The sequence below is a fragment of the Clupea harengus genome, chromosome 7 (assembly GCF_900700415.2).
Source record: "Clupea harengus chromosome 7, Ch_v2.0.2, whole genome shotgun sequence".
Taxonomy (NCBI): Eukaryota; Metazoa; Chordata; class Actinopteri; order Clupeiformes; family Clupeidae; genus Clupea; species Clupea harengus.
In genome coordinates, this window is record NC_045158.1 from 11,319,028 (window position 1) to 11,331,836 (window position 12,809).

The following is a 12,809-nucleotide window of genomic DNA, read 5'->3' on the forward strand; positions in this document are numbered from 1 at the left end:
ATTTGAACACCGCCTACCAATATTTCATCCACACTAGCGCTCTGTGTGCCTAAACTGTATTTGTAGTCATGCATTCTTCATCTTGGCGGTGTTATGACGTGAAGGCAGGTGAACAATAATTCTCATTAACCACAAACCTGGAATTCCAACCTTTATTTCAGCAAGTACAAACAATGATGCTTAAGGTATTTAGCAGATGCTTTTGTCTAATGATTGGGTGGATTCATGGTATTGGCTAATGCAGTATGGGTGTCTGGGGTGAAGTTTTCACTGCACTTTGCAATGGGTACTTGGACCACTTAAAAGGGCTAACAGTGATTTTTTTTTTTTTTGGGAAGTCATTTGCATGTGGTTAAATGACCAGAAAAAAGCCCCATACACATCGTGTGCACTGGTATGGGCTTGCACAGCCATGCCGCTAGACAGTGTGCAATTGCTGATTAAGGTTAAAACTATTTTTCACAATTACATTGGTTTTGAAGAGGGTAGGTGTGGTTTAAAATGAATGTGTGGTGTCTGCTTTAAAGGCAGCATCTGTGACCAGATAACAGCACAAGAGAAACACAACTCAAGACTGCTTCTTCTAAAGTGGGTGATTTATTACTAATATGATTTGGTCTCAACCTTGTAAGCTGGTAGTATTTGACATTTGAAGTCTCATTTTGTGTATCTCTTTTTGAACAGAAAGATGAAGATCTTAATTGTATTTGTTTGGATGGTTCACCTGTGTTCTTGTTTCTCAGTAAGTATATGAACCTCTGTCAGTTTCGAACAGGGCAACTGCATGTATTTTAAATGTTTTTGGGTATGTTTTATGAGCCTCTGTATGACTCCTCTGCATGTATACTCCTTTCTGAAGATACAAAAACAGGCCAGAAGAGCTCGTCAGCTGGGATGGTGGTTGGGAGACGACTACGATTACAACTATCAACCTGTCATTGATTTTGATCCCCCTAAAGACCCCGCCCCAAAGCCTCCACCTGCCCCAGCCCCTACCCAAAAACCTGTGCCTAATCCTGCCCCAATACCAAAGCCAGCCCCTACCCCAAAACCTTGTCAAACGCCTGCCCCTCCCCCTTCCAGCACCAGCCCTGCTCCAGATGTCACTACCACATCCGCTCCGCAGCCAGTCTTTCTCTTTCCTGCCGCGAATGGGGAGTCGCCTCAGGTTTTTCTCTTGCCTCCTTCATCTGGTGGTGCTCAGAATGTCTTCGTATTCCCTGCTGGTTTAGAGTCTTTGGTGCCTGAGACTGACTTGGGACCTTCCACCAATCCTGGGTCACAATCAACTACCGCGCCACCCTCCGCATCCTCTCTGGCTCCTCCAGCCGGGCGTCTACCACCTGTGATCATCTTCCCTGGCATAGTGCTTCCAATTCCTGAAGAGGGAGAGGATTTTGATCTGGCTTCTATTCTCTCACAGTTGCTAGGAAGGGAGATTTTCCCTGCACAGATTAAATCTTATCCTATTAAACAAAACTACAAAGAATGACCAGTGCTTGGGTTGGGTTTGGTTGTAATCTGATGGCTTCATGTGTATTGTGTGAAATTATATTTCTTGGTTTTGTATTGCCAATTGCCTGATTGCAAATAAAATGATTTTTTTTCTTTAAATGAATAAAATGATCAGAAAGAAATAATCAGCTGTGTGACATCCTGATTTGGAGATGACAACTGTCATGACGGGGTTAAATCTTAATACGCACCATAAGTTTTGACAAAACTACACAAACAGCATGGTAAAGTAACTAATTTCTACATTCTTGACATTCATATCCTCTGATGCATCACAATTCTGCAAGAAGCAACCCAAATCTTGCCTAGGGAGTGTGCAAGAATGAATCAGTTCATACAGTATATTTCCATTTTTTTACCTACAAGAGACGACCTTTTAATTTAGCCAGGTAGAACAGGGTAATTTGGGGTAAGTTAACCAGGCTCTGTTTATTATTTCTTCTGCACTTTAAATTGTTTCTTCCACCTGTGTTTGCCTGTAAATGTATAACATTGTGGCTGGAGGGTAACTTCCATGTCAAACCTTGTTGACTTTTGCGGCTTCAACAGATTGTTTGTTTTTGAGGTGGTGATGTTTATTACGTTCCCATTTTGCATTCAGTAACCCGTCTAAGCAAAGCAACAGGGATTTGGGATGTATGCGTCTGCCCTTTCATTTTGTGGTTGGTCTGGTAAAACAACATGTTTACAAGTGATGGGATCATCACATCATGGGAGACTTTTCCACCAACTGTTTAGAAAAACATGTCAAGACTGTCATTTGTCATTGTTCACATCTCTAATTTAGGTTTATTTTCAGACTTTTTTTCCAACAACTCATTATTTTTTTGACACATAATAAAGAATACACTTCCGGCGATGTCAAAGAAAGTGAATTACAATGAGGAAATCCGTTGAGGGGGAATACTGATCATGTACATGCTTTATATAAGCCGGCATGGTCACTGACCAGTCTTATTTCCAGTCAAAGGCAGTAGATTGCTGTTGAAGAAAACTCCACTTTCACTGTTGGATACAGTTTATCCTGGAAACCTAGTGTGCACAGTGAATAAGGTAAAGTTTAATTCTCCTCTAATTTGCATTGGGCAATGTTTAGGTAATAGCTCCTTCATAGGTTCAGATGTGTTCTCTGTTGAGTTAAATAGTAGATCACAAAAGGACATGCAGTAAGTACTTCAAATGCTTTTTAATAAACAGCCAACTCTGTTTTCTCATAGGACACAAGACGACAATGGATGGACTTAAAATTGCATTTTTTGTTTGCTTAATCGCTGCAACAGCCTCTACAATTTCAGTAAGAAGGAAAAAAAACAATTGCATTAATTTCACTTGAAATGAGTCTACGAGCTAAATAATAATTGTCTCATTGCTCTGCGTCCTTGTGCAACAGGCCGGCTTGGACCCTCAGCAGCTCAGATCTCTCCTTCAACTCAGCCTGGAATCTCTGGAATCTAATGAGTCTTCCTCGGAGGAAGTTGCCACGGCTGACGCCCCCCTTCTACCTGTCGAGCCAGCACCCATGGCGGAGAGCACCCCCAACACCACTCATCCAGTGGTCACCAACACAACCACAGGACCTGCTGAAGCAACCTTGGAGCCACAGACTTATGAACCAGGCTTAGAGTTCCTTGGAACAGGCGCCACTCCTCCTCAACCAGCAGGCACATTCTCGCCGGAGTCTCCCACAATGGAGACCACCAATGTTGCCCCACCTGAGCCTTACCCACTAGAGAAAAACAGCTCTTTGCCTGGACCTGCCAGAGGTGATAACATGTAGCACAGTTGTAATGTTTTGTATTAACCAGTATACCCACCACATTTGAATGACTCACCACACATGGTGAGTCATAAGAAATGTGTTGTTTGTACTGCCTCATGTTTATCCTATGTCAGATATATACTGTGACTAAAACTGAAATACGAGCCATACGTTTTTAATTATGATGAAAGAATCAATATGTTGCATAGACATATATCCCAAAACCTTTGTTTGGTGATATAATCAAATGCCGTATGTATCAAGGTGCTGATATAAATAAACTGAAACCTCTATTTTAAATGTGACAAAGGTACATTATTTTGACGAGTGAGAGGATGATTAACTCAAGATTTTGCATTTGCTACGATGGTGACGTTTCAGACAAACAGAAAAACAGCTCTTTGCCTGGACCTGCCAGAGGTGATAACATGTAGCACAGTTGTAATGTTTTGTATTAACCAGTATACCCACCACATTTGACTGACTCACCACACATGGTGAGTCATGAGAAATTTGTTGTTTGTACTGCCTCATGTTCATGTTTACCCTATGTCCGATATATACTAATGTGACTAAAACTGAAATACGAGCCATACGTTTTTAATTATGATAAAAAAATAAATATGTTGCATAGACATATATCCCAAAACCTGTGTTTGGTGATATAATCAAATGCCGTATGTATCAAGGTGCTGATATAAATAAACTGAAACCTCTATTTTAAATGTGACAAACGTACATTATTTTCACATGTGAGTGGATGAATAACTCAAGATTTTGCATTTGCTACGATGGTGACGTTTCAGACACTGTTCTACAGATTACACTCTGCATGACATTTAATGCTGGAATAAATGTGGCTTCAATGTTACTTCTGCATTGCCATATTGTGTCAACACTCATCTTAACCACAGGAGTTGAAAAAAAAAACAGCCTGGTTACAGCTCAATAAAAGAAAGACACTCTGCCTCTCTGGTTCTGACATATAAAAGAACACTGGTTGACATTTTCAAACGAATGCCCGATGTGCAGAGAACATGAACTTGTGCTTCATCATCTTAACTGTCCCAACCCTGAGTGCACTGGCTCTTCGTAATGTGAGTACAGAGTAATTTTTCACAATTGAATATAAAGGAGCAAATATTAACAGTCCCTGCCCGACTTGAATCTAAAGGTTTATTGGAATATCTGTTTTTCAATAATACTGTAATGATGCCAAGAGTGCAGTCATACTATTTTCTACACACGTTTTCTAAAATTCTATCATTATGTTAATTCACTCAGACATAGAGTGAAGGCGGAATGTGGATAAATGTACCTGTAATTTTGTTAGAAGAAAAACCATAATTTTATGAAACCCATCCATAGTGATCATGTAATATGCAGTCTAAATGTATTCTTATTTCTAATTATTTGTTTCTTGTTCAATAAGTAAATTTGATCTCGGAAAGCTTTTTGTCAACCACTTCAATCTCCCTGATACTAACAAAAATGCACTAAGCTCATCATCAATTGAAGAACATGTGATATTGTCTAACGACAGTATGAATATGTACTGAAATGACCGATTTCTATCAAGTACATCATTGCCATTATATCTCTCTCTTGCTGCCCCCTCAGGTCCCACAGCGCTCATCTACAGGGACCTCTACATGTTTAAACAAGAAAAAATATTCAAATCTCCCATTCACAATGTGTGTGGATAAAACTAATTCAGACAAGCAGCCTCCAGTCATCTCCATTCCTCCAGGTTCCCTCATGTCTACATTACTGAAGGTCAAGACTGATATGCGACAACGTTGGACTTTTAAAACAAAAAGAAATCCTGAGATATATCCACCTCTTCGCAAAATCAAGATAATGGTATTCCCTATTACATCTATAGATCAAGTAATAAAGTTGTTGAGAAGAAAACCAACGTCAACAACTTCTACAACCACACAACAAACAACTTCAACTCAGGATTCTACTTCTACAATTTCAACCGACAGCACTCAAGATTCTATTTCTACAACTCAATCTAAAACCACTCAAGAACCTATATCTACAACTCCATCTGAAACAACCACATCCGGAGATTCTGCTTCTACAACTTCAACTGACACCACTGAAGAACCTACATCTACAACTGAAACCACTGAAGAACCTACATCTACAACTGAAACCACTGAAGATTCTGCTTCTACAACTTCAACTGACACCACTGAAGAACCTACATCTACAACTGAAACCACTAAAGATTCTGCTTCTACAACTTCAACTGACACCACTGAAGAACCTACATCTACAACTCTAACTGAAACCACTGAAGATTCTGCTTCTACAACTTCAACTGACACCACTGAAGATTCTGCTTCTACAACTTCAACTGACACCACTGAAGAACCTACATCTACAACTCCAACTGAAACCACTGAAGATTCTGCTTCTACAACTTCAACTGACACCACTGAAGATTCTGCTTCTACAACTTCAACTGACACCACTGAAGAACCTACATCTACAACTGAAACCAGTGAAGATTCTGCTTCTACAACTTTAACTGACACCACTGAAGATTCTGCTTCTACAACTTCAACTGACACCACTGAAGAACCTACATCTACAACTGAAACCACTGAAGATTCTGCTTCTACAACTTTAACTGACACCACTGAAGATTCTGCTTCTACAACTTCAACTGACACCACTGAAGAACCTACATCTACAACTCCAACTGAAACCACTGAAGATTCTGCTTCTACAACTTCAACTGACACCACTGAAGATTCTGCTTCTACAACTTCAACTGACACCACTGAAGAACCTACATCTACAACTCTAACTGAAACCACTGAAGATTCTGCTTCTACAACTTCAACTGACACCACTGAAGAACCTACATCTACAACTGAAACCACTGAAGATTCTGCTTCTACAACTTTAACTGACACCACTGAAGATTCTGCTTCTACAACTTCAACTGACACCACTGAAGAACCTACATCTACAACTGAAACCACTGAAGAACCTACATCTACAACTCTAACTGAAACCACTGAAGAACCTACATCTCCAACTCCAACTGAAACCACTAGAGATTCTGCTTCAACAACTTCAACTGACACCACTGAAGATTCTGCTTCTACAACTTCAACTGACACCACTGAAGAACCTACATCTACAACTCCAACTGAAACCACTGAAGATTCTGCTTCTACAACTTCAACTGACACCACTGAAGATTCTGCTTCTACAACTTCAACTGACACCACTGAAGAACCTACATCTACAACTCCAACTGAAACCACTGAAGATTCTGCTTCTACAACTTCAACTGAGACCACTGAAGAACCTACATCTACAACTCCAACTGAAACCACTGAAGATTCTGCTTCTACAACTTCAACTGAGACCACTGAAGAACCTACATCTACAACTCTAACTGAAACCACTGAAGAACCTACATCTCCAACTCCAATTGAAACCACTAGAGATTCTGCTTCAACAACTTCAACTGACACCACTGAAGATTCTGCTTCTACAACTTCAACTGACACCACTGAAGAACCTACATCTACAACTCCAACTGAAACCACTGAATATTCTGCTTCTACAACTTCAACTGAGACCACTGAAGAACCCACATCTACAACTTCAACTGAGACCACTGAAGAACCTACATCTACAACTCCAACTGAAACCACTGAAGATTTTGCTTCTACAACTTCAACTGACACCACTGAAGATTCTGCTTCTACAACTTCAACTGACACCACTGAAGAACCTACATCTACAACTCCGTCTGAAACCACTGAAGATTCTGCTTCTACAACTTCAACTGAAACCACTGAAGAACCTACATCTACAACTTCAACTGACACCACTGAAGATTCTGCTTCTACAACTCTAACTGAAACCACTGAAGAACCTATATTTACAAGTCCAACTGAAACCACTGAAGATTCTGCTTCTACAACTTCAATTGACACCACTCAAGGAACAGAGGGCCCTCAACAATCTATTTCTACAATTCCAAATGAAACAACTCAGCCTGTTTCGGAAACCTCTGTGACACCTGAGGAAGGAAGAGGAGATGTCCCTTCTGGCACTGGCAGTTAAATGTTTGAAAACTAGCCAGAACATACAGACATTTCTGAAATTAGATATTGATGGAGATAATTTCAAACCACTGTTAATGACTTCAGAATATATTTATCAAGTGCCTTGTATACCTTGTATGAATTTATATACCTTGTATGAATCATGTGCTTATGTAAGCAGGAACATGGCTTTTCTGTGTTTCTGTGCGTGTGTAACTTAGATTATTAGGTGCCACTTAGTCTGCATATGTGCAACAGCATGTTTGGGTCAGAGGTGATAAGGAGGGTCGAATAGGGCTGAACGATTTGGGAAAATAATCTAATTGCGATTTTTTTACCAAAATATTGCGATTGCGATTTAATATGCGATTTTTTTTTGTATCCTCTTTTTTTCCCCAACAAAACGGAATGAATGATTTAAATATGACCAACACAATATTAGATACATTTAGTGTAAAATATTCTTTCCCACATTTTACATTTTTATTTAACTGTTTTATTACAGAAACAAGAACAACAAATAGGTGGCTTTGCCACTGTGCATTTAAGTAATTTAAAAAAAGTAATTTTAAGTATTAACACTAGGCATGCACTTTTTAAACACTGTGTGCAAAATTTACCACCTTAAAAAAAAAAAAAAAAAAAAAGAATTTTTTTTTTTTTTTTTTTTAGACCACGTTTTTTAATCGCGAACGTTGCGGTTAGAAAATCGCGTTCTATCATATCGCGATTAAATCGCAAATGCAATTAATCGTTCAGCCCTTGGGTCGAACTGTGCTTCTTTCGACCTTGTGCAAAACTGACATCCTTGCATGGCAGGAAGCATAGTAAGATGACCTCAGAGACCCACCAGGTGGTTATCCCTGCTGACAAAGTGTTTTGGCGCCAGAGAACGCTAAACTTCTATCTATATAAACCTTGTTTATTATTGCTTCTCTCTCGTCTGCTGCAGTGTGGGAGTGAGCACGGGCTCTCTCTCTCTCTCTGTGAGAGGGCCTGTGTCTCTCTCTCTCTGACCTGCCGGGACGTGGGTGAGCCCAACGAGTTAGCTGTTGTTGTTTAATAAATATACTTATATGCAACTCCGGAGTCCTGAGGTAACTTGAGTGAATTTTCACCTAATAGATATCAAGATGGATGTCAGCATAAGGGTACCGTAGAAGGAATCTACTTTAATTCTATTCTAATACCGATTCATACTAATTACCATATTGTGGACTACTCAGAATACATTGGAAAACAACTTAAAAATAGCATGTAATTCAATACAGTACTGCGTAAAATCTTTATTTTAAAATCTTTTTCATTTGTTACATATTGTAGTTGTTATCAAAAACTGAATTCAGGTTGCACGTTTAGCTTTCTTTTATTAATGCAAAAAGCTTTAGGTTCAAAAGATTGTGTGACCACCAGATGACAAGCAGCGGCGACATTTCATACCACACTTTTCCTCCCATTCATGATGTTATTTAACTGTTCGAGAGACACAATAAAATCACAGTTCAACTGAATGCTTGGTCTACATTCTGTACAAAAAAAAATTCGACTGTAAACAACCTTCAAGGGAAATTCATGATCACGTCCTGTTCCTACATTATTGTCAGTTTTAGCCTTAACAAATCCCCACTGTTCTCTGTGATCATTTTCTTTGTGATCATTATTTTCATTTTATAGATCCTACAACCCTCCACACAAATATGAAACATGGACTGATGCATGTTAATAATGATGTGAATGATGTGATGCAAACAAGGAAACAGGTGCAGGTCCTTCCCTCCCAGGGGTACCAATTAGAAAATCGTAAAATACTGTACTTGCCAGTTGATTTCATAAAGGTATTGGTGGCTTAGTGACTGGAGTAAATTAAGAGATCTTCTCACTTTTAATTCATCACTACTTCTAACTCACACAGCTGGAAGCTCAACTGAAATCAGAACGTAGCTTGTTGGCATTTAATGATACAGTTACTGATACAGTTAATGTACTTTTATGTGTTACAGAACTTAAGGGGGTAATGCTCCACTCACAACAGAATTTGTTATTGTGGGTATACATTCTGATAAAAGTGTCCTGAGATTGTGATCACAGCAATTGAGTTTTTCTGCATCGACTCAAACCTTATACATGAAAGCGGCGGGAGTGTGCATCCTTGCAGTCACAGTCTTGACATTGGAGGTTATGAGGGAAACTTGGGTCAAGGATCGGGAGGTGTATCCTGCTGCTGAGGCTCTTGAGGCTCTTGAGGCTCTTGAGGCTGTGGAGGTTGGATCAGTCCCCCATCCTGTGCTGTGTTGTACGACCCACAACCACTGCACTTCAAACCCAGGACATGAAAGGGCACCATGCAATGAGCTTGGCAGTCATTGCAAATTATCTAAGAAGGAACAGAAGAATCAACATGAACACAATGCCTGAAAATGTTGGTAACATAGGTGCCAGTGGCAGCCTCAATGGTAGGAAATAAATGGAATGAAGTAACACATTCCACAACAGTAAACTTCCACACTACCTTCTCTAGTCAAACCTGGCCTCAAATGTGCGCAAATGATTGTGTGCGATTATTCGATAGTAGTGGTATAAAAACAGACTATTATTTCAAGTGTATAGATATCAAATGTCCTGCAATAAAAATACCTTGACAGTAGCATCCAGGTACTCAGTAGGCATTGGTGACTGGGCAATTTCCTTGTCCCTCTCTTCCCAGTAAGCCTGCATGTCACAAGCAGAGTGCATGCAGAGCGGGCAGCGGTAGGCACTACAGATGAGGCAACAGAGAAGTCAGAACCATTCACCATCATTGCCCTCTTGGCATACACAAAGGACATAATACTCAGTAAACAGATCTACAACTAAATCTAGAACTACAACTGGTACTGCCACCATACAACTGATTGATATATTAAGAAACCACAGCGAAATAACGGCCATTACCCTGTTTTGCACATCGCTATGAAGCAAGTTCTGCGAAAGAAAACATAGTAGGCATTTTTTTAATACTGCATGATGTTTTACAATCAGGTCACAAAAGTTATAATTGTTGTTAAATTGGCAAAACATAATAAAACATACTTATGAAGTAAATGGCCACAAGGGAGCACATCAGCTCCTATCCTGGATGTATGGATGTCCTGAAAAACAATTATCGCAGAATCAAATACAACACTTAATGAACGAGCAAATACATAATAACAATCAAATAAGTCATTTGATTCAAGATTGTATTAATAGTAAGCCCTGTGAGACAGATAAGACAGATAAACATGAGTCCTGAATGGTTTTATGTGTTTTTATCGTTTTATGTTTTTAAGGCAAAATATGGGAGGATGGGGGTCCTGACACAAATGCTAAACTTGTATTTGCTCAACATACATTAATCCACTAACATTACAGACCAATTTTGCTTAAAGCAAACGATTCAGTTATCCTACAGAGCCCCAAGACTTGTAATTACAGATTTAAGGTTTAAAAGATCACCTTACCTCCATGCAAACTGGACAATTCTGTCTGGACACATTCTCCACACACTAAAATCAAAAGAAAGAGTAAAGCAGATTACTTATGAAACTCCTCCATCAACAGCTTAATCAAATGGAAAATAGTCAATAGTAATTGTTAGTAGTAGTAATTGCAATACTAGTTGTTTCAATGCATACCTTATGATTGCCTTGAAGATTACAGGCTAAACACAAATTGCACTTTTCACAGTGAAAGTACTTATCCCTTGGTCCAATCCTGTGAACATAAAAATAAAGTATGCCTAGATTAATCTCTGCCAGGTTTAAAACCTACACATTTGTTCTCCTATGGACTGCAATGATGATATACTCCATGGTCACAAGTAATTAAGTATGTATGTAAGTATGTATGTATGTTTGTATGCACTGTATGTATGTATGCGTGTATGTGATGCTCATGTAACAGCCAAGCAGGAATAAAATCACATCTGTCAGAAACCTAGTAAACACATAGGCTTCTTACCTGCATATCCCGCAGGGTTTGCAATGATACTGCTTCTTATCCTTGTCAAACAAGTGGCAAATACCGCAATAATATTCCCCAAATTTCACGTTACACTCCTTGCAATCATGCTGTGCCTGAAAAGAAACATTGATGCGATGTTTTACTGCGCCAAACAATTAGCCTTGTGTATACCTTACAGTGACTGATAAGACATAACCTACTACTACACAACATTTAGGAGAGCATTCTGAAAGTGCAGTTCTTTGACACCCACTATAACTCATCGTAATTTAAGGTGGTTACCTCTTGTACCGCATTGCATATGATGCACTGGACCTCCTTAACCTGGAACCTGTCCATTTCATGTTCTTCTTCAGCATCATGACATAATCTGCACACGTAGAACTTCCCACAGCAAGGTGCCTGAATGCAACATGATATTTATTTATGAAAACGCCTGTCACTACACACAAACGTGCACAGTAAACCAACACATTTGACTCTATTTCTACGTTTGTGCAATCAACCAAAGGGACAAGCCAATGCTTCTGAAACTGTTAAGACAGCTAGCTAGTTGGCTAACCCGCTAGATAGATAGCTTGCTACTTCTAAGTCTGATGTTAGCTAGTTACTAATCTGAATGACCACTTAGATGTCGGTTTTCCGTTGGTACTGGGGATGTGACTGCAAAAGTATTTCCTAGCGAACAGCTTTAGCTAATTACTTAGCTGGATTAAATGGAAACCTTGCTTGTTTTACTTGACTGCTAGCTTACTATCATAGCATACTCGCTTTAACGTTGGCTGGGAGTAGCTCGGGTTAGCTTGCTAATTTGGTCTCGTTGCTTGATCGACCCCGATCATCAAGGAGTGGTTTTAAGACATTAAACAGCAGGCACACAAAATAATCAGCAAGAAAGTCCATATATAATATGATAATTTCGTAAATAAATTAAATCTCACTTTCAGCCGGCAGCTGCGCACATAGTGTTCACACCCCGCTTCGGTGGCAGCCATATTTTTTGACCCTATTTGCCTTAACTTTACCGGTGAAATTTAGAACTGACAAGACATCTCAAAGTGCGCAGCAACACGTGGGCCTGAAAACACTTAAAACGCGTTGTGCGTCATCTTTAAATTATTAATATTCACATGTCTGAGCATCTCAACTGTTCTACATAGATAGACTCTCAGCCACACAAGGGGTTCTTGTAAAATTCCGGTATTTGCCAGAGAAGGCAGTTTGTAGGATGTAATGGTTCCCCCTTGCATTACCGTTTCAGCATTGTTTTTTTTAATTATTATTATGCAAAGCCAACTGAAACCGATTATGACAGGATGTAAAACGTGGTTTAACGTGATTTCTTTTCATTTTTAGGAGGAATAAGCTGTGTTTTATGTTTTTGTCATGTTTTCTTCTATTTAAAAAAAATAGCCCTACATATTTTCCCTGAAGAATCGTGATTGACATTTCAATATACCCAACAATATTAT

General features: G+C 39.3%; 2 protein-coding genes across 2 annotated transcripts; one reads left to right on the forward strand and one right to left on the reverse strand.

Annotated features, from left to right (window-relative positions):
* Nucleotides 1-330: 330 nt before the first annotated feature.
* LOC116221084 (flocculation protein FLO11-like) lies at nt 331-7,482 on the forward strand. The gene has a single exon (XM_031570510.2). The coding sequence runs from the start codon at nt 4,835-4,837 to the stop codon at nt 7,373-7,375; it is 2,541 nt and encodes an 846-aa protein (XP_031426370.1). The 5' UTR covers nt 331-4,834; the 3' UTR covers nt 7,376-7,482.
* Nucleotides 7,483-8,627: 1,145 nt separating this feature from the next.
* Nucleotides 8,628-12,498, reverse strand: rchy1 (ring finger and CHY zinc finger domain containing 1). Its single transcript, XM_012830575.3, has 9 exons — nt 12,279-12,498; nt 11,620-11,739; nt 11,335-11,450; nt 11,010-11,088; nt 10,836-10,880; nt 10,426-10,484; nt 10,288-10,317; nt 9,991-10,111; nt 8,628-9,730 (listed from the first exon to the last, which is right to left on the reverse strand). Exons 1-9 carry the CDS (start codon nt 12,330-12,332, stop codon nt 9,551-9,553), a joined length of 804 nt encoding a protein of 267 aa, XP_012686029.1. The 5' UTR covers nt 12,333-12,498; the 3' UTR covers nt 8,628-9,550.
* Nucleotides 12,499-12,809: the final 311 nt, after the last annotated feature.

What these genes read in the sequence shown, in the direction of transcription:
- LOC116221084 (XM_031570510.2), top strand. Translation starts at nt 4,835, where the DNA reads ATGACCGATTTCTATCAAGTACATCATTGCCATTATATCTCTCTCTTG.
- rchy1 (XM_012830575.3), bottom strand. Translation starts at nt 12,332, where the DNA reads ATGGCTGCCACCGAAGCGGGGTGTGAACACTATGTGCGCAGCTGCCGG. An exon ending in ATTGTCCAGTTTGCATGGAG is followed by an intron (nt 10,485 to 10,835) that starts GTAAGGTGATCT and finishes ATTGTTTTTCAG; the next exon opens with GACATCCATACATCCAGGAT. An exon ending in ATAGCGATGTGCAAAACAGG is followed by an intron (nt 10,112 to 10,287) that starts GTAATGGCCGTT and finishes CCTCATCTGTAG; the next exon opens with TGCCTACCGCTGCCCGCTCT.